General features: G+C 40.0%; 1 protein-coding gene and 1 long non-coding RNA gene across 2 annotated transcripts in view; one reads left to right on the top strand and one right to left on the bottom strand.

Moving 5' to 3' along the window:
• LOC134227282 (uncharacterized) overlaps positions 1–21,224 on the bottom strand; it is a 32,997-nt gene extending 11,773 nt beyond the window's left edge. Inside the window, exon 1 of the long non-coding RNA XR_009983645.1 lies at positions 21,118–21,224. This is a non-coding gene — a long non-coding RNA (uncharacterized LOC134227282). The remainder of the gene's footprint in view (positions 1–21,117) is intronic.
• LOC134224299 (uncharacterized) overlaps positions 1–21,237 on the top strand; it is a 48,762-nt gene extending 27,525 nt beyond the window's left edge. Inside the window, 5 exon segments of the mRNA XM_062703633.1 lie at positions 2,139–2,382; positions 2,447–2,538; positions 2,541–2,685; positions 2,814–2,988; positions 19,823–21,237. Of these exon segments, the coding sequence (XP_062559617.1) occupies positions 2,139–2,382; positions 2,447–2,538; positions 2,541–2,685; positions 2,814–2,988; positions 19,823–19,972 (806 nt within the window). The 3' untranslated portion in view covers positions 19,973–21,237.
• The last annotated feature ends 827 nt before the right edge of the window (positions 21,238–22,064 follow it).

Genomic DNA, 22,064 nt, shown 5'->3' with positions numbered 1-22,064 from the left:
CCTGATGGCTATCCGGAGGTTTGTCTGCCGGCGAGGAGTTCCGATCGAATACTTTTCCGATAACGGGACGAATTTCGTGGGTGCCAGCAAGGAGATAGTGAAGAAAATAGAAACCGACTGTTCGCAAGCGTTCCAAGGACACGGTGGAATTTCAACCCACCCTCGGCGCCCCATTTTGGGGGCGTATGGGAGAGATTGGTGCGGTCGGTTAAGGAGGCGATGGAGGTGGACGACGGACGTAGACTGACCGACGAAGTATTGTTGACGACATTGGTTGAGGCAGAGGATATGGTCAATTCTCGGCCATTGACTTATATCCCTCAGGACCCAGGAAACGGCGGATCGATAACGCCAAACCACTTTCTTAAGGGTCTTCCGGTGGGAGAGAAGGAAGGCTGTGTTCCAGCCAGCGATGAAGCGGAGGCGTTAAGGAACAGCCACAAGAGGTCGCAGGTGCTAGCTGATCGGCTGTGGAAGCGATGGCTGGTCGAATACCTGCCACATATCAATCGGCGTACGAAGTGGCACAGCGAGCGGCCTGCGTTAGAAGTAGGTGAGGTGGTGCTCATGGCTGACGACGATAACCGAAAATGCTGGGTACGAGCGATTGTTGAAGAAGTGAAGCGAATGGCAGAATCAGGCAAGCGGTGGTACGGACAGCGAAAGGAGTCTACCGACGACCGGTGGCTAAGCTGGCGGTGCCTGAAGTGCGGAATCGTAATCATAGCTACGGAAACGACCCTTCGCCAATGTTACGGGGAGGGGCTGTTGAGGCACCGATGACGACAGAGTGCAGCTAACTGACAACACTACTTGCGCGAAGATGTACCTGCGAGTCATATAATCCGTAGATGAACTGTCGATGTCTGTGGGAAAGCAAAGAGGTAGAGAGTAAATGAAATCTGTAAATGAAAACAATAAAGGTGGTGAAAAAAAGTGAATTATAAAATTTGAGATTGTTAGTGGACGTTAATAAATAAACTGAATATAAGTCGGTAGGAGAAAATAGTTAATCGTTCATAGTGGAAAAGGTAATATTATATTGCGGAGTGGAAAGTAGTTAGCTAATAAGTTAATTTGCAGGAATAGTGAAGTATCGCGCATCAAATAGACAGGCAAAAACAAAAGATTTGTTGGAGAGAAAACTATTCATGTAAGTTACTACTGAATGAAAAAAATATACCATATAATTAAAACACAATAACAATATATTTCAGTTTTGAGCTGTTGTGTAACGAAGGCACTGCTACAAAAAAAAATAGTTTTCATAAGCCATCCGAATAATCCCATTTAATTCCGCCACTTGATTGTAGCTCGAATTAAATTGACAAATGTGCTCAAGACTTGTATATTTATAACTGTGAAACCCATTTTTCGAATAGTATTACCAGAATGAGTAAAGACATTTCCAAAGCAAAACTCGGCTTACCAGACCCGGACTCCCCTACTCGGAAGCCTAAAACACCTAAAGTTAAAATATCAAGATATGTATTTATTTCATTTCAAAGTGTTTCTTCTACACATCAAAGTAACTGTAAGATGGCTCTGGAGAAATGTGAGGATTGGGGTCTGTATCGTATTGAAGCAAATATCGGGAAAATGCATTTAGGTAAATGGGCGGTAGCCTTGTGAGTAAAGGCGTAGGATTGTCAATCCGGAGATGTCGAGTGAGATTCTAGGTCCGGTCTATGCTGTTTTCGGGTTGGAAACTATCTCGACTTCCTGGACATAGTGTATCCATACTACTTGCCACACAAATAAAGACAATTCAATCACTGAGGAAATGCTAAATACTAAGAATACTGAGTTGAAGAGCCGGCCAAATTCCAGTTGAAATGTAGAGCCATCGAATAAAAAGAAGAAGAAGAAGAAACATAATATAAATAAGATAAAAATAAGATAATACTTTCAAAAAAGAATAAATATAATCAAATAAGATAATACTTTTGAGCATACAGAAAGTATCAAAAACAGGACAAGGATTTGAACCTTGCGTTTTTCCGTGGTTTATTCTCTTTGAAGTCGTGCATCTATTTCTTAGGCCAAAACAACTGAATTATTGATGTTATCCTTTAATTCGAAGAATATTAAATTGACATTGAAAACGTTAAATAAACAAAAATCTATCTTTTCTGCAGGTGAAGACACTTCCACCTACCATGGCGAAATCTACAACCCATTCACACCAGTCGTGTCGCCAACGACGGAAGCGGCCCCAACCAGAATCGATAAAATGTACATCCAGACGGCTAGCGGATATCGGCCGGTAGACAATACTTACCACCACCATCACCTGCACCATCATCACTCGCAGTACCATCGCCATCATCTGAGGCCTGGTGGCGGTGGCGGTGGTTTGGCTGGTGACCCTGAAAGCAATAAGTATGGTCCCTGGTCTGATCTATCTTCGGCACTGTGTGTTTCTATATTTGGCTATTCTTTTCAGTTACACAATAAGAACAGCAGTGCATCTTTCCTGTGCGGTGCAAAGAGTATGGCTGCATATAGCCAACGTATGTCACGGTTTGCTGGGAGGGTTGGCCTGGCTCATCTGCTGCTGATCTGTACAACAAGACCGTACGATTGGGTCGAAGCTTCCATACGGCACTATTCGGCCTTTGCGGAAGTATACGCCAACACGTTTTACTGTTTGGCTATCATCTGTATGGTTTCGATATTCGATAGGTGGGTATGCGCTGGACTGGTGTCAACTGCCTGCTTGGTTGCGTAACCATCGAAGCCGTGCTTCCGGCAGTGACATATGTATAAAGATGTTAATTGGATTTAACGTATTATATGTTTCATCGTTGCAGAATGGACATATCACACTTCAGCCTATCGAGTGCGACGGATAACAACATTTCGTTTAGATCTGTGGTTATCATCATGATATATGCAGCAACGATTGTACTAAGTCTGTCGGCTGGATCGATGGACGAACGCCTTTACCTGTCCGCTTCTAATGTGACCGTGTGGGAAGAGGAACTGGTAAGTTTTTAAAAGATGTTTAGATATCCGTTGATCGCTTTTCCAATATATTATCGTTAAAAAAGGTTTGTTAGAAGTATTTGTTTCTCTTATGTAAAACAAGTTGAACTTGCTTGTGAAGCTTGGGGAAGACTGAGGAGACTAGGTCTTGATATCTTTTTTCATTTCCAGTGAATGTTTTGAAGTGCTGTCAAAAATCGTATTTTCAAAATATTCAGGTGGAATTAGGTTCGAACAAATATTAATTTCTTCTTTTGTTCCATTGATTTTTCAAAAATGAAGGGGGTGGGAAATAAAAAATAAATGAATAAATTGATAAAATCGAAAAACTTATCATTTTTCTTAAACAACTTTCTATAAAAGTCTGAAATTTTATTATTTTTTTGGGTAAAAATTTGAAATCCCCCCTTGAATCATTAAATTTGACCACGAAATTTTGAGGGGGGTGAAGACAGAAGAAGAGTGTGCTCGGCAAGGTCGTTGAACTTACTCTGCATATCAGAGCGCCATTGAGCTCCATGGCTATAGCAGTCCGCGGTTTGGTTCACGGTCAATCGCACCTACCAGAATCTCAACGATTACGATGAGGAACAGTAACGGTGATTGAATACATCCTTACACCAGCTATGATCCGGATAGGGTCGGAAAAGACCCCGTTGTGCAGCACTCTACACATAAAGCCTGTCCACGTTAAATTTCGGACACCCATCTTACAATGCGATTTTTGAAAATTTTTAGAAACCACTGAGACGGAAAAATTACACGACAGCTGAATCTTTCTGCTTTATGTGTTGCTTTCAGCATGTTTTATACACGCTAAAATTGATAAAATGACTACAAATCAATTGGACATTACCTAAGTGTCCGAAATTTAACGTGGACAGGCTTTATTCTCGTAAAAAGACTCTTGGAAGTCGTTGACCTGCTCCAGAATGATACGGAGCGTAACAATATGGTCCACAGTCCACACAGGATATTTCGACACGGAATCCCGCCTGCTGCCGCCAGAGAGGCGCATCGATCTTCTCCTGAATCCGGGCCAGGATAACTTTGCATAGATCTTTAAGAACGATACACAGCAACATAATGTCTCGCCAGTTATCGCATACAGTCAGGTCACCATTTTTGGGTGCCTTCACTAGGATACCTTGCATCCAGTTGACCGGGAAAGTTGCGTTGTCCCAGATATTACGAAATAAACGATGCAGTAGTTGAGCGGATGTCATGGGGTCAACTTTGAGCATCTCGGCTGGTATGCGATTTAGATGTCTGTTCGAATCTCTAGCAGTGATGGAGTTTCGGTATTGACGCGTGTTATACGTCGGATCCTACGCAGATCATGCCGAGGTGGTAGTGGCCTGGCTGGCACTTGAAAAAGTTGTTCGAAGTGCTCGAACCAGCGTTTCAGCTGGTCAGTTGGGTCGGTCAATAACTGATCATTCTTGTCTTTCACAGGCATCGTCTTCACCCCGCTTAAGCGTCGTGAGATATCGTAGAGGAGGCGAATATCCCCGGTTGCTACGGCTCTCTCTCCTTCGTCGGCCAGAGAGTCTGCCCACGCTAGCTTGTCCCGTTGACATGAGCGTTTTACTTCCTTCTCAAGAGCCGAGTATTGTTGACGGGCTAAGACTTTGGCTCCTCTGGTTTTTGATCGCTCTATCGCGGCTTTGGCTTGTTTTCGCTCCTTTATCTTCCTCCAGGTCTCATTGGTGATCCATTGTTTTCTCAATGCGCAGTTCGTCCAGATTGTTCTCGCTGGTGGCGATGAAATCATTCTTGATGGCGGTCCATTTGTCTTCCACGCTGCCACCTTCTGGAATATCTGCAGCACGCGTCTCCAGTTCTTCAACGAAGGACCGTTTCACCGCGCAGGCGTATTTCGCCAACGAGGAGGTGATGATCAGACGCGATATCGGCACTACGTTTATTTCGTATATCAATAAGGCTCCGTTTCCATTTTCGGCTGATGCAGACCCACGTGACCTTGTGAACCGGTCGATGAGGGAAGAGCGATCCCCCGATCACCATGTCATTATTACCACAGAATTCTGCGAACAGCTCTCCGTTTTCGCTCATATCTCCGAGACCATGGCGTCCCATAATGTGCTCATGGTTCGAGTTGTCGGATCCGATCTTTGCATTGAAGTCACCCATATAGATCTTGATATCACCCTTCGAAATTTTATCTACGACGGCATTGAGGTAGCTGTAGAAGTTCTCTTTGTCTTGGAGATGGGCAGCATCGGTTGGCACAAACATTGGATTACAGTAAGGTTTCGGACCCGTGTTCTACATCTGGCAACGATTATCCTTTCACTTTCAAAAGTTCCCACTTCATAACCCAAGCAGCACAACTTGTTTCACTACTGAACATTTCACTGTGTTGCAACTATTCGGAAAGAAACAATCTTTGCGTATGTGCCATCAAATATAACTCTTTTGGAATCTAAAAAGCGCAAGAGGTGGAGCCTACGGAAACATCCTTCGATTGCAGTAAAATTGCAGTAATGTTGCAAAATACTACAGCGGAAAAAAATAAAATAAAAATATAAAACAGGATTCGATTTATGTATCTTGTGATTGATAGTCCTTCACTGTACCACAGCACCATTCAACACTTCGAAGGGACTGCATGTTAACTCACCACGATTATGAAGTTTTGTACTCGGGTTTCCTGTTACTTGATTGCACCATAACAGGAAAACAATGTGAGTTATCAAAACGTTGAACGATGCTAAATTAAACATGAAGTCCCATTCAACTTCTCTGCAACTCAATTTAAACAAACAATTAAATTTTGAAAGACGCGTTGAAGTTACATGGTAAAAAATATGCAACTTAATGATTTTGTTTCGTGTTTGCAACATGAAGTATTCAGTATTCTTTTGATAAGAAAATTATGTTGAGCTTTTTAGTGGAATGTTTTCACCTGTCATAAGACGAGTTTAAACAATCCCATTGAATTCCACCACTTAATTGTATCTTGACAGATACGTATTTCGACCTCAACAGTAAGGCCGTCTTCAGTGTCTCGTACTTGACTCGACTTGAAGAAAATGATCGCAGCTTACACTATTTATACTATGCGTAGGTATAATAATTTATCTAGGTACTTATCTTACTACGGTGCTTATTTCTACTCGCTTGATGCGCTTAATGCTTAAGGTCGTTGAGGTCGAAATACGTATCTGTCAAGATACAATTAAGTGGTGGAATTCAATGGGATTGTTTAAACTCGTCTTATGACAGCAGTATTCTTTGTTTGTTTGTTTCCAAATGTCAAACACGTACTGCATTGCAATTTTAATGAAACATTGATCACAATTCGAACGTTTTTAACATCTTGATGCAACTTTTTCGTGCTTTTATGTTTTTTCAATGCCTAATGAAACTGAATAGAAACAAGGTGCTTTTAGGAAGATGTTACGTGTGCTACTTGGGAAGTGTGTGCCTGGAAGCTTAGTAGGAAGCCAACTCCGCGATGCCGGAGAGCGTGTTCACCTCGTAAACCAAAGTATAGCAGAATTTGTCCCGCTGGCGTTCTGTGTTCTCCAAAGTTTGGCCAACGGACTTCACTCAGTCCCATGATCTCAAGCTTCATGCGGCGTGCCTCATTGGCAAGTTATGCCAATTTACCCTGCTGGCCTAGGGTTAAAACGTTCCATGTTCCTATTCGTGTCCGTTGTTTCGCACTAAAAGCCGTCGCCGTCAAATTAGTCCGTATTCTTTCATTATCGGATTCTTGAACAAATTGATGTTTCGGGAACAGTAAGTTGTTGACTCAAGGCTCCCTATCACCGGGATGGAGCTGCATCTTAGGTATAGCTTCCGGGGAATAGCATTTCATACTCAGCCGCTGGATGCCAGAACAGACGCTGCTGGAGCCGCACCTCCTTGGTGAACAGACACTCGATCAGTCGGGCTTGTGCGCTTTGAGCGGCACACGGTCGCTTCGATGCTTGCGGACAAATACAGCTTTTTATAGAAGTTCAACAGAGCCCACTGTCAAACCCCGCCACATCCTAGGCAGACTCCACAGGACGCAGCCTCTCACACTAGCTGATGTCAGAAGGACAACAGTGCCCAGACTACACTACCAGATAAGTACGCAACCCTTAGCTCGCGGTCAATTGTCATCAGAAGACCCGTGGAAGCGTGAGTATTGGAACTTGTGAGGACCAGAGCTATGTTTGGCGCTCTATCCTGGATGTCAATTCACCATTTGGCAGCCCTTTCAATTACATCTAAAAAAATAATACTGAATCAGTTGCGCTCCACGTTTGCCAAATCGATTGGTGGGCCCACTGCGCTACACGCCTTCTCGTACTTGCCGGGTTGGAAGCGAACACCATCTTTGTAGGGTTGCTGTTCGGCATTTTTGAAACATGCCCTGTCCATCTAACTTTTCCAGCTTCAGCTACCTGCTGGATACTAAGTTCGCAAGCTCGTGGTTCATCTTTCTTTTTGTTTGTACTCCAGGCAAAGTTTGTGGATCAGCAAGACCAAGATGAATACACCACTAGGTGTTACAATCTGCCAAATTCACGATTCAGCCATCTTGGATTTTAGTATGGGAGAGCCAGCCGGTTTGTTTTCGTTTTGCACTGAAAATGAATTTTTCACCCCCGCCTTCTTCTCTTCCACAAACTAAGCACATTGCAACACCTAGCTGTGTATTCATCTTGAGCAAGACCATGCAATGGAAAGGCGAGTAAAGTATCGGGGCAGCACAATTTTATGTTCTTTCCCGTTCAGTTTTCAGTTGGCGCGAAATCACTTTTCCTCATTAACACTAGGATTCATTCGTTCAGAAAATCGTTGTAACTAAATTTTCAAATGACTATATCTCAGTGGTTTTTCAACCGATTTTCTCAGTTTTTTCACCAACCTCTTAGCCATCTCTTCTAGTTTCTGGACATTGCAAAATATTGTATCTAGGGGTGTTCAATTTTTCACTAGAGCTGTGGGAGTAAAGCAACGGATTCAGAAAAATGCGATTTTGGAGATATACTTATATTTCATTACCAAAAATGATATCTATTCATATAGTGATGATGGAAATGATAAAATAACACATAAAAGACATCACCTGGAACATGAGAACACATTTTGAGCATCCCTACTATGCATATGTTGATAATTCGGTGCCTATAGGAACCACTTTATGCTACAGGATGTATGAAGCTTCAGAAAATGTTTTCAAGCATGTTGTCTACTGTGAACTTGTTAAAATAAATGTAAACTATAAACGAAACATGTGTGATAATAAATTATGATGTTCTAGGATCTCCAAATTGTTCTGGAGTTTGAATCAAATGGTCAACCGAATCAACCAAGGCTTCCATGATGTCCCATACCGCGGTATCAACCCAATTATGACCTCCGAGTATTTATCTTTCACTTGCATCTCAAATTCAGGCATTTGAGATGTTGTAAGATCTCCAAATTGTCCTGAAGTTTGAGTAAAATTGTCTATCGAATCAACCAAAGCATCCATGATGGCCCCAGCCGCAGTATCAACCCAATTATGTCCTCCGAGTATTTATCTTTCACTTGCGTCTCAAATCCAGGCATTTGAGATGTTGTAAGATCTCCAAATTGTCCTTAAGTTTGAGTAAAATGGTCTATCGAATCAACCAAGGCATCCATGATGCTCGCAGCCGCAGTATCAACCCAATTATGTCCTTCGAGTATTTGTCTTTCACTTGCGTCTCAAATCCAAACATATGAGATGTTGTAAGATCTCCAAATTGTCCTGGAATTTGAATCAAATGATCTACCCGATCAACCAAGGCATCCATGATGTCCCATACCGCGGTATCAACCCAATTATGTCCTCCGAGTATTTATCTTCCACTTGCGTCTCAAATCCAGGCATTTGAGATGTTGTAAGATCTCCAAATTGTCCTGAAGTTTGAGTTAAATGGTCTATCGAATCAACCAAGGCTTCCATGATGTCCCATACCGCGGTATCAACCCAATTATGTCCTCCGAGTATTTGTCTTCCACTTGCGTCTCAAATCCAAACACATGAGATGTTGTAAGATCTCCAAATTGTCCTGGAGTTTGAATCAAATGGTCTTCCCGATCAACCAATGCTTCCAAGATGTCCCATACCGCGGTATCAACCCAATTATGTCCTCCGAGTATTTATCTTTCACTTGCGTCTCAAATCCAGGCATTTGAGATGTTGTAAGATCTCCAAATTGTCCTGAAGTTTGAGTTAAATGGTCTATCGAATCAACCAAGGCATCCATGATGCTCCCAGCCGCAGTATCAACCCAATTATATCCTCCGACTATTTGTTTTTCACTTGCATCTCAAATCCAAATATATGAGATGTTGTAAGATCTCCAAATTGTCCTGGAATTTGAATCAAATGGTCTACCGAATCACCCAAGGCTTCCATGATGTCCCATACCGCGGTGTCAACCCAATTATGTCCTCCGAGTATTTATCTTCCAATTGCGTCTCAAATCCAGGCATTTGAGATGTTGTAAAATCTCCAAATTGTCCTGAAGTTTGAGTTAAATGGTTTATCGAATCAACCAAGGCATCCATGATGCTCCCAGCCGCAGTATCAACCCAATTATGTCCTCCGAGTATTTGTCTTTCACCTGCGTCTCAAATCCAAACATATGAGATGTTGTAAGATCTTCAAATTGTCCTGGAGTTTGAATCAAATGGTCTACCCGATCAACCAAGGCTTCCATGATGTCCCATACCGCGGTATCAACCCAATTATGTCCTCCGAGTATTTGTCTTTCACTTGCGTCTCAAATCCAAACATATGAGATGTTGTAAGATCTCCAAATTGTCCTGGAGTTTGAATCAAATGGTCTACCCGATCAACCAAGGCTTCCATGATGTCCCATACCGCGGTATCAACCCAATTATGTCCTCCGAGTATTTATCTTTCACTTGCGTCTCCAGGCATCCAGGCATTTGAGATGTTGTAAGATCTCTAAATTGCCCTGGAGTGTGAGTAAAAAGATCTATCGAATCAACTAAGGCTTCCATGATGTCCTCAGCCGCAGTATAAACCCTGTTATGTCCTCCGAGTAATTGTATTGCACCTGCTTCTCATGGGAGATGGGTGGTTACCCGATACACCAACAAGAACTTTGGTAAGTCTGCAAATTATGCTCCCGGAATTCATCAATGATCATCCGCAGGCTAAACATCTGATCCGTCGTTGATCGACCCTCACGAAAGCCTGCCTGGTATTCGCTGACGAAGGACTCTTCTAGCGGTCTCAGTCTGTTAAACAGAATACGCGACAGAATTATGTACGCCGAGTTCAGAAGAGTGATCCTTCTGTAATTGGCACACTCTAGTCGACTTTCAAAAGTTATGAAGAGAGGTGAAACAATCCAAAAAGATTGGTGTCTTGGTTAAACGCAAGAGAGGAAGGATCATTTACTACCTGGTTTATTTCGTTTTTTTTTCTTTTTGAATCGAGAAAATGAGGGAATTGAAAACAATTCAGAGAAGCATCGTAAAGCGATGATTTGATTCGATAGATCATTTTACTCAAAATCCAGGACAATTTGGAGATCTTACAACATCTCAAATGCCTGGATTTGAGACGCAAGTGAAAAATAAATAAGGTAGAGACACAATTGGGTTAATACCGCGGCAGGTGACATCATGGAAGCCTTGGTTGATTCGAAAGACCATTTTACTCAAACTCCAGGACAATTTGGAGATCTTACAACATCTCAAACGCCTGGATTTGAGACGCAAGTGAAAGACAAGCTAGATACTTCATGGAAACCTTGGTTGATTCGATAAACCATTTTACTCATACTCAGGGATAATTTGGAGATCTTACAATATCTCATATGCCTGGATTTGAGGTGCAAATGAAATGCAAATAGTCGGAGGACATAATTCGGTTGAAACCGCGTCTGGGGACATCATGAAAGCCATGGTTGATTCGATAGACCATTTAACTCAAACTTCAGGACAATTTGGAGATCTTACAACATCTCAAATGCCTGGATTTGAGACGCAAGTGAAAGATAAATACTCTGAGGATATAATTGGGTTGAAACCGCGGTATGTGACATCATGAAAGCCTTGATTGATTCGGTAGACCATTTGATTCAAACTTCAGGACAATTTGGAGATATTACAACATCTCATATGGCTGGATTTGAGACGCAAGTGGAAGATAAATACTCGGAGGACATAATTGGGTTGATACCGCGGTATGGGACATCATGAAAGCCTTGGTTGATTCGGTAGACCATTTCATTAAAACTTCAGGACAATTTGGAGATCTTACAACATCTAAAATGCCTGGACTTGAGACGCAAGTGAAAGATAAATACTCGGAGGACATAATTGGGTTGATACCGCGGTATGGGACATCATGGAAGCCTTGGTTGATTCGGTAGACCATTTGATTCAAACTTCAGGACAATTTGGAGATATTACAACATCTCATATGGCTGGATTTGAGACGCAAGTGGAAGATAAATACACGGAGGACATAATTGGGTTGATACCGCGGTATGGGACATCATGAAAGCCTTGGTTGATTCGGTAGACCATTTCATTAAAACTTCAGGACAATTTGGAGATCTTACAACATCTAAAATGCCTGGATTTGAGACGCAAGTGAAAGATAAATACTCGGAGGACATAATTGGGTTGATACCGCGGTATGGGACATCATGGAAGCCTTGGTTGATTCGGTAGACCATTTGATTCAAACTTCAGGACAATTTGGAGATATTACAACATCTCATATGGCTGGATTTGAGACGCAAGTGGAAGATAAATACTCGGAGGACATAATTGGGTTGATACCGCGGTATGGGACATCATGAAAGCCTTGGTTGATTCGGTAGACCATTTCATTAAAACTTCAGGACAATTTGGAGAACCTACAAAATCTCATATGCCTGGATTTGAGACGCAAGTAGAAGACAAACACTCGGAGTTCATAATTGGGGTGATACCGCGGCAGAGGACACCATGGAAGCCTTGATTGATTCGATAGACCATTTTACTCAAACTGCAGGACAATTAGGAGCTCTAACAACAGCTCAAATGGCTGGATTTGAGACGCAAATGAAAGATAAATACTCGGAGGACATAATTAGATTGATACCGTGGCTGGGGCATCACGAAAGCCTTGGTAGATTCATTAGATCATTTTACTCATACTCCAGGACCATTTGAAGATCTTACAACATCTCCTGTGCCTGGATTTGAGACGCAGGTGGAAGAAAATTATTCGGAGGACATGGTAGGGCTTATACTGCGACTAAGGATATCATGGAAGCCTTGGTTGATTCGATAGACCATTTTACTTAAAATCCAGGATAATTCGGAACATCTTAGAACATCTCAAATGCCTGGACTCGAAACGCAAGGGAAATATAAATACTCGGAAGATACAATTGGGTTGATACCTTGGCAGGAGGCGTCATGGAAGCCTTCATTGATTCGATAGACCATTTTACTCACACTTCAATACAATTTGGAGATCTTACAACATCTCAAATGCCTGGATTTGAGACGCAAGTGAAAGATAAATACTCGGAGGACATAATTGGGTTTAAACCGCGGTATGGGACATCATGAAAGCCTTGGTTGATTCGGTAGACCATTTGATTCAAACTTCAGGACAATTTGGAGATCTCACAACATCTCAAATGCCTGGATTTGAGACGCAAGTGGAAGATAAATACTCGGAGGACATAATTGGGTTGACACCGCGGTATGGGACATCATGGAAGCTTTGGTTGATTCGGTAGACCATTTGATTCAAATTCCAGGACAATTTGGAGATCTTACAACATCTCATATGTTTGGATTTGAGACGCAAGTGAAAGACAAATACTCGGAGGACATAATTGGGTTGATACTGCGTCTGAGGCCATCATGGATGCTTTGGTTGATTCGATAGACCATTTTACTCAAACTTCAGGACAATTTGGAGATCTTACAACATCTCAAATGCCTGGATTTGAGACGCAAGTGAAAGATAAATACTCGGAGGACATAATTGGGTTGATACCGCGGTATGGGACATCATGGAAGCCTTGGTTGATTCGGTTGACCATTTGATTCAAACTCCAGGACAATTTGGAGATCCTAGAACATCATAATTTATTATCACACATATAGTTTACATTTATTTTAACAAGTTCACAGTAGACAACATGCTTGAAAACATTTTCTGAAGCTTCATACATCCTGTAGCATAAAGTGGTTCCTAAAGGCACCGAATTATCAACGTATGCATAGTAGGGATGCTCAAAACGTGTTCTCATGTTCCAGGTGATGTCTTTTATGTGTTTTTTTATCATTTCCATCATCACTATATGAATAGATATCATTTTTGGTAATGAAATATAAGTATATCTCCAAAATCGCATTTTTCTAAATCCGTTGCTTTACTCCCACAACTCTAGTGAAAAATTGAACACCCCTAGATACAATATTTTACAATGTCCAGAAACTAGAAGAGATGGCTAAGAGGTTGGTGAAAAAACTGAGAAAATCGGTTGAAAAACCACTGAGATATAGTCATTTGAATATTTAGTTACAACGATTTTCTGAACGAATGTATCCGCGTAAGTTTTTTTAGCGAATCAATCCTAGTGTTAAATTTCAGTAAAACCCTCATATCACATTACTTGAACAAACTTTTCTATTTTACATGCTATCCACAATTAAACTATTTATTTCACTCATAGACTAACGTATACTTAATTTATTTTGAACTTAAATTTAACAATCAAACGAATGATACAAAATAACAAACATAACAAACTGTTCTCCGCACGATATAGCCGGTGCACTATAGGATTTCGGGCGGTCATTAATCGAAAATGTCATGTCTTCCGAATTATTTTAAAATATTTTCTCTCCATTGTCAATACTCTAATTAAGAGAAATTCTGAATTTGAAGTCTCTAGGTGCACTAGTTCCAAAGATATAAGGTGGCAAAGTCAGAAATGGGTAAAAAAGTTAGCAAATTTTCTGAAAAATATTTTATTTTCAACTATTTATTGAAATATTTTTTAAATGTTTTTCTTCAATGTTAATACATCATTACAAAGGTTATTGTATAAGCTTTTAAATGGTGTGCAAAAACTAATGGTTACACTGTGAAAAAAATTGAAAAAAATGCGGAAGCAATATTTTTTCCAAAAACGACGCTATTTTCAACTTTGATAGTGAAGAACTTTTTTCCTCAGGAATCCCTGGGTTCTTTTATGATACACATCAAGAACAAACCTTCGGCTAAAACGTCCTGAAGGAAGTTTTTGCCCGAATTTGCAATTAACAGAGTTAAATCACTCTGATTTTTTTGTTTATTTGTTTTTTACCGTGTTTTGCCTTTCTCGTACTCCAAGGTTAATGCTCATTCCAAAAACGAATGTTTGATAGAAGGCCCGGAGACCCTAGTGGTATATATCAACTAACTCAGCGCGAAGAATTGAGGTGATGTCTGTATGTGTGTGCATGCGCGTCTGTATGTATGTGCGCAAAAGAACGCAATCGCCATTTAGACACTTATTTGTGTCCGATTTTCTCGCAACAAGTTTCATTCGACGGGAAATCTAGTCCCATCGTTTCCTATTGAAAATGGGTCAGACTGAACTATGCGCTCAAAGGGTATGGTCAAAATACATTTATTGGTAATAACTTCGACTTTATTTATAACCATTTGAGCTCATTTAATTAACTTTTCAAAGGAGTAAATGAATAAAACCCCCAATGCAATGCAGCACAACGGTAACGGAAGGATTTAACAGTTCGCTCATATATTTCCTGTCAAATTTTACCGTTTCCGTCGCCATTCCGCTGAAATGCGTTTGGGGCTTGAGTGGTTTGAGTCATTCTCTAAACCTAATTTTCTGAGCTATTCATTAGCTACTGATGGAGAACTAAATATGAGATTTCATAATATGTAAATATTTATAAATCTCCTGGAATCAATAATTCCTGACATGTTTATTGCAAAAGTAAAGACGAACAATATCTTAGTTAGAACGGAGCGTATGAAATTCCTGCTAGTGTTCATGAATGTCTGGCTAATGGTAGGGAAATATTTATTCACTCATCTACACTTTGAGGTTCACTGGCTGAACAACCAGCGGAAAGTCAATATAAACAGTTGAAGAAATTTAGAACTCATAATGCAAGAAAATGATCAAGAGAGGCAAATGTTGACATTTTCCTTCGTGCCTTACATGAATCAGATCCATTTTAAGCTCGATTTGGATAACGAGGAGACGTTGGAAAAAATTTTTCACTTAGTTATTCTTATGCCATGCGTAATTTTGTAATATTTGAAGATTTTCAAAAGTTCTTTATCTTCTAATACTTTAGATGAATTTATCTCATCTTCCATCGTTGATGGAATTGAAGAAAATATCATTGAAGACTTAAACCTTGACACAGAAAAAGAATGATGCTGTATATAACTTGTAGAAATCATGAAAACAAATCAAAAGTAATTCAAATAGTGTTGTTATTTAAATTAAAAGAATTTTGCTTTTCGGAAGAATGGAGCATTCTTACATTCCACAATGAATGTCCACATTTTGAGAATATATTAATCTCATTTTTGAATAACTTGTACACGTAAAATGTCATGGGATTGCGATTTCTAATTTGCTAATACCCTTTTTCAAAAGTTATTTTCAATTCTGATTATTTGATTAACATTTAATGCTTTATGATCCTTCAGATCCTAGTACTTTGTCAAACAAATTGTTCTAAATACAAATTGTGAGGCATGAGAGTGAGAACAAAAAAATATCACGGAATGTCATGAAATTAATGTCATTTAACATGATCGCCGCCATAATGTCCATAAATTGCTGAACTTAGTTTTTGTACAGCCCCTTCCTTCTCCTTAAGAAAACGCACGAAATTTCAACTTCCCAAATAGGTTTGCTTTGTCACGTTAATCGAACCTATGAAAAAAATAATTACGTAATTCATAGACGATCCCCAAAGGGGGGGGGGGGTTGGAAATTGTATATTCATGCTATTTCGACCATACACAGCTAAAACTAAGTGGAAAATCACTTTAAAAGTCCAATTTTATTTTTGACCGCTCGCTTGTATGGGGATCCCCCATAGTGCGGTGGTGCCCATATTGGCCAATCGATGTTGCACTGACTCGGTCCAAACAATCCGAACAGTGTTGATGGTCCCTCTATCTGCTGACTCTAGTGTTAGAAAGGCACGATTCCCTTCTTGTTGTGTGGTCAGCTCGTTGTCCAGTCGAGTAGGTGTACACGATGAAGCAGCCGTAGTGACTGTATACTCTCCCTAGTATGGTGCAATCATATTCGGTGCAGATGTGTTGAGTTGCATGCAGAAATAACGTTCATTTCGATCGTTGTATGCGAATATCATTTGTGGCTTGACCGCAGCATATACGACGATGATGTACACGCAGGCCACAGAATTGAGGACAGATGAAGAACTTGTAGCAAACATCCTGCCCTCCGCAGAAATAACTATTTCTGAATGTTTCTGAGATGATTTCTGAGATAAAGATCCGGTAGGCCTTTTCTACAGATTTTAAAATATTGGACAGGTCCTCACCTGGACCCTCCGAATCGAGATCCTTGTAAAGTACATGCATCGATGCCTGATGCTGATGATTGTGGCTACGGTTGTAGCGCTTTCCGTTGAAGACCATTGCAATCGCAGATCTTGAACCCCAAAGTAACATGCAATAATAATAAGACCCGGTAGCCGGCTTCTAACTGGTAAATAATATTGGAAAGGTCCTTACCTGGACCCTTCAGACAAAGGGCCTTGAATTATAGTTTCCAGCTTGATGAATCTGCTGCACAGCTACAGGAACGATGACCACGGTGATCCTTAAGAAAAACTCTAGCTTGATTGCGATGCTGCCGATGCAGCTGATTGATCATCCACCGTTGCCAGAATTGGCAAAATACAAATTTTCGCCGTGGGTCGAGTTAGCAAACCAGACGTGGTTTGCAGAATAACTACTCGAACTACTCCATCCTTCCCTTCCCTGGATGCAGCTCCTTGACACGTGCAATAGGCCAACACATTGGTCGCTGGTTTCCATCAACGATGATTACTAGCTGATTCTCTTTCAGCTGAACGGATTGTTTCAGCCACTTACTTTGAGGCTGCAGAGATTGTAGGTACTCCACATGCCAACGTTTCCAAACATCTTGGAGTAATTTCTGGATTTGCTGCCACGAGTGTAGCCGATTGGTTGGTATTGATGTATAGTCGCCATCTGGGACGGATTGAAGCGATGAACCGACGAGGAAATGACCCGGAGTGAGTGCCTGATGGTCCGACGGGTCGTCGGAGAGTTTCGTTAGAGGACGTGAATTGAGACAAGCTTCTATCTGGACGAGAAGTGTCTCCATGTCGTCAAATGGTAACTTGCGATCTCCCAAAACTCTTACAAAATGTTTCTGGGCCGAGTTGATTGTTGCTTCCCATAAACCTCCGAAGTGGGATGCACGCGGCGGGTTGAAATGTCAGTGAATTCCATTATTGGAGCATTCACTGGCGAACAATTGTCGAAACGATTCAGCACGCAACAACCTGCGAAGCTCGTTGGCTGCTCCCACGAAGTTTTTCCCGTTGTCTGAAAAGACTTCTGCGCACAGACCTCTGCGAGCAAAGAAACGGCGGAAAGCTTGCAAAAACTTAGCCGTACTTCTTCATCGCCAAACTGTTTGTTTGCCGCTACGTGAGAGTCTCGTACCAGCCGGTGCGATCAGCATTTGCATGAGATTTCTTGCTTCGGTTAATGCGCAGCGCAAAAAAATGGAATCCAGTTTAATTACCTGTGGTCCACAGCCTGGAAAGGGTGCTAGCCACAGGTAATGATTCGTTAGTTCTAATCTCTAAAATGAGCAAGGAGTAAAGGTTCCCCCGAACACATGAGACGCGATTCTATCGCTTGGCGATTGCGATTCTATCGCCGTTGGTATGAAAGCCTAAATGTAACATTGCTTGCAGCGACTCAACGATAGAATCGCGATGAATAGTTTTCGCCGTCGTAGCAGTGAAATCGCTTAGGTCAGGGGAGCCTTAATGAAATGAATATTTCCCACCAAAAAACGGTCATACGATATGAAATTAGTTTACGAAAACATTAATTGTGGGGAGAAAAAATAGAAGAAGCATGTGCTGACTTGACCGGCTGTTGCGGCTACTGTGGTTTTGCTTTTCATTGACTGAATGGCAGGATGGATGATAAAAAGAAAAGTAGGTAAATAATTAGTTATATCCCATCCCAGAGATCGCATCGCTTACCGAAGTGAATCCAGATAAATTATCCTTTGTAACTAAAACGATATCCTACCCTAAGACAATCGTGGACACGCAGAGGTATACTCGGTCTCTATAGTGGCAAGGAGAGTCGGACTAGCAATCCTTCCTTTCCTTTATGACCGTAAGGACATTGTCGGCGCCATTATTGATTGAAAATATTTGAGCTTCTGAAACGTGTTTATTGAGAATTGGTAGGTAATCCCCCACCAGGAAATGGAATGATCCATGGAAATAGGCGAAACGCAAGAAATCACGCGAAAATTGGCCTTTGTTCTTTCGAAACAGCCTCTAGGCAGCTAATTGATGCTAATACACTTGCTGGCCCTTTTTTCAATGCACTAGTTTTTAAAATTTGGTCTAACAGGTCGTAGCTAAATTTCGTAAATGATTTTTATATCGGTAATAAAACGCATAAAAAATATTGTTTAGTTGCCCGGCTATTTTGGAATACTCTTCAAAGTAAGAAAAGTCTTCGTGAAACAAAGGTCTTGCAAAATACTACGTCTACTTCTTAATATTGGCATTACATCCCCCACTGGGACATCGCCGCCTCGCAGCTTAGTGTTCATTTTTTTAGCACTTCCACTGTTATTATCTGCGAGGTTTCTAAGCCAAGTTACCATTTTTGCATTCGTATACGATGAGGCTAACACGATGATACTTTATTCCCTTCTTCTTTTTCTTCTTCTTCTTTTTATTGGCATTACATCCCCACACTGGGACAGAGCCGCCTCGCAGCTTAGTGTTCATTAAGCACTTCCACAGTTATTAACTGCGAGGTTTCTAAGCCAAGTTACAATTTTTGCATTCGTATATCATGAGGCGTATATCACTTTTATGCCCAAGGAAGTCGAATAAATGTCCAACCCTAAAAATTCCTAGACCGTGTCGGGAATCGAACCCAGCCACCTTCAGCATGGTATTGCTTTGTAGCCACACATCTTACCGCACGGCTAGGGAAAGCCCCAAAATACTTCATATGCTTCTGCTTGATGACGACAGCCATTTCCTGAAAGCAGATGAAGTTACTTTTTTCCCCTTTGCAAGTCGCATCCCAACTTTAAGCTTGCCTTCGAATTTCAAATTTCTATCAATTTTCCAATTGATTGAAAATGTGCTCGAAATTTGTAACGATCAATTGAGAAAGCCTCTAATCGAACTACTCTTACATTTTTTTTCAATATTTTATCATTCTGTACAAATTGTACGAAGGATCCAAACATTTCTTATTGTTTAGATTAAAGTAAAGCATTACATGTTTTAGTGGCAATACAAAACTCTAAGGTAAAAGTTATTTTTGCTATACTTGATTCAAATTCCGCAAAACTGTGAATAGTATACTCCTATCTATAATTGAAGAAACATAGATTACTATTATTTATTTCATTCCTCAGAATAGAATTTATGCGGAGGAAAAACATTGGAATAAATAACATTGAATTGATCAACATCTTAAATTCGCTCCTTTATCGATTAGAAAGAAAGCAAAACTAATATGAAATGTTTAATTATCTTTTAGGAAACGAACAAAGTACTCAGCATCTGGAATACTCTATCGATAGCCCGCAGTGTTGGTGCTATTTTCGGATGGGTTGTGATTGGCATGTCGCCGGATCAGGACCAACTGTACGACCATTTGCTCGAAATGGAGAAATATCAACTCCAGTAGGCAGCAACCAGTACCAACCAAAGATAGGCATAATGAAATCGACGATAATAAGCCTCTTATCTCTATATTGCACTTCAAAAACTGTGTTACGTTCTTAATGAGTAACTGTAAAAATGGCCACTGTAAATACTAGAATAAAGGATCATAGCTAATGGGAACGATACAGAACAAAATACGAAAATAGAGATCATTCAATAGCAGTAACATAAACGAAGCCTCAGGCTAAGACATCATTGTAACAATAAACCAGCAAAATAAAAGGAGAACTAAAGGACTACAATAGGATATGCGTTGGCGAACACAAACCAATCGAATTAACGCTAATTGTTGTGTAACAAAATTATCCAAAAAATCAGAAAAATATTACGCCAACCAAACACGACCGTTAACCAGTACAATATATCCAATAACGTTATCTGTATCTCCCTTGTTTAGACAATGATCGAATTGAATATGTTCCATACTCAGTGCAAGACATGTAATCCTCAATAAATGCTTAAAGCCTGAATCGGAATACCGTCAGTATATATGCCCCAGCTTTTTGACAAACATCAAACAATCGTTAGAGAAATCCTATAAAATTCTGTTATCAACTAGGTAAGGAGGAGCAATCCTTGCAAAGCTAAAAGATATGCTAGCTAATAAACGGCTGGTAGGAAAATTGAAAGTTTTGTTATTCTGTAACGGCCAAGGACTGAGATAGAAGAAAATTACAATTATAAAGAATCCATGGTGATTTGCAAGACTTACGAAAACTGTAATAATGAACGTTGAACAATGAGATAATCATATGATAGCGGTTGGAACGTATCAATCTAAACATAGCCAGGAATGAAGAAGATATGAAATTAATGATGAAATCTTCCGAACACGTGAACATAGTGAATTCAGAGTGAAAACTATCATTCCTACATGTATACACAAAATCTGAGCTAGCCTAATGTACAACAACACAAAATCTCATACTAATTTCACACATCAGTAGAGCAAATACACGTTAGTAAATGACAGCTAAAGCAGATCGTTTAATTATTTTGGAAATCATTCCCCAGAAAAATGGTTATCTTCTGTAAAATTCCCAACCGCCAACGTTGATATTTCTTCATATTAGGTACTTACATAGATTAGGAACTAAAATCACTTACCCAAAACTGAAAATAAAAACCAAAAACAAATATTCAACACCGTAGTGAAAGGGCAAATTACATGATACTCTTTTTTGTTGCAACATTGTGTTAGGAAATACAACACTCATCACAATAAATGGAGTATAAACATTGAAGTAGGTGGTTGCAGTTCGATACTGATGACAAGTCCTTGGCTTAATCACAAAACTCATTTTGAAAAATTGTAACATCGTCTAAATATTGCTGACAACAATATTGTCTTCCGATAGTTCCTCGCTTCCACGAACGAAATGAAATGTGGTCTAATCATATGCACCGTTGATGCCAATATATATGGGAAGAATGGTAAAAAATGCACCCATCCATGGGGCAAATTGGCCCTACACATAAAAACATCCGTAAAATCGTTTATACTACGTTTACATTATCGAGCTGCAATGAAAAGTGCGTAGTTCAAGTTTAAGGAGCATTCTTGAGTCCCTGTGAAACGCGCAGGACTATAATAAAAACTTCCCCTAATAAATTATAAATTTTTCTTGAAAAATTTGGAATTTGCCAATAAAGAGTAAATATAAAATTTCCACAAAGAATTAAGAATTTTCTAAAAAATAAAAATTTATTTGCACTTATAAAAGCAAAAAATGTAATTATATAAAAAGAATTTTTCATAAAGAAATCGAAAAGATCCGCGGAAAAAATACAAAATCTCCATAAATGAATCAATACTAGCAATAAACAATTACATTTTGCACAAAATAATTTTTTTTTCCACAAAAAATTAAAAAACTTTCCACGAAAAAATCAATGAAGAGCAATAAAAAATATGAAAATTATCACAAAGAAAAAAAGAAAAGCAATAAAACTGATCATTTTTCTATACATGACCCCTTTTTTAAAAGAGTTCAAAAGTCATGGAAAATTTTATTAATTTAATAGCTTATTTGTATTTTTTATGGAAATTTTCT

The sequence above is a fragment of the Armigeres subalbatus genome, chromosome 3, assembly GCF_024139115.2.
Source record: "Armigeres subalbatus isolate Guangzhou_Male chromosome 3, GZ_Asu_2, whole genome shotgun sequence".
Classification (NCBI taxonomy): domain Eukaryota; kingdom Metazoa; phylum Arthropoda; class Insecta; order Diptera; family Culicidae; genus Armigeres; species Armigeres subalbatus.
Note: the sequence above shows the minus strand (reverse complement) of the source record. Positions and strands in the feature narration are given on the sequence as shown.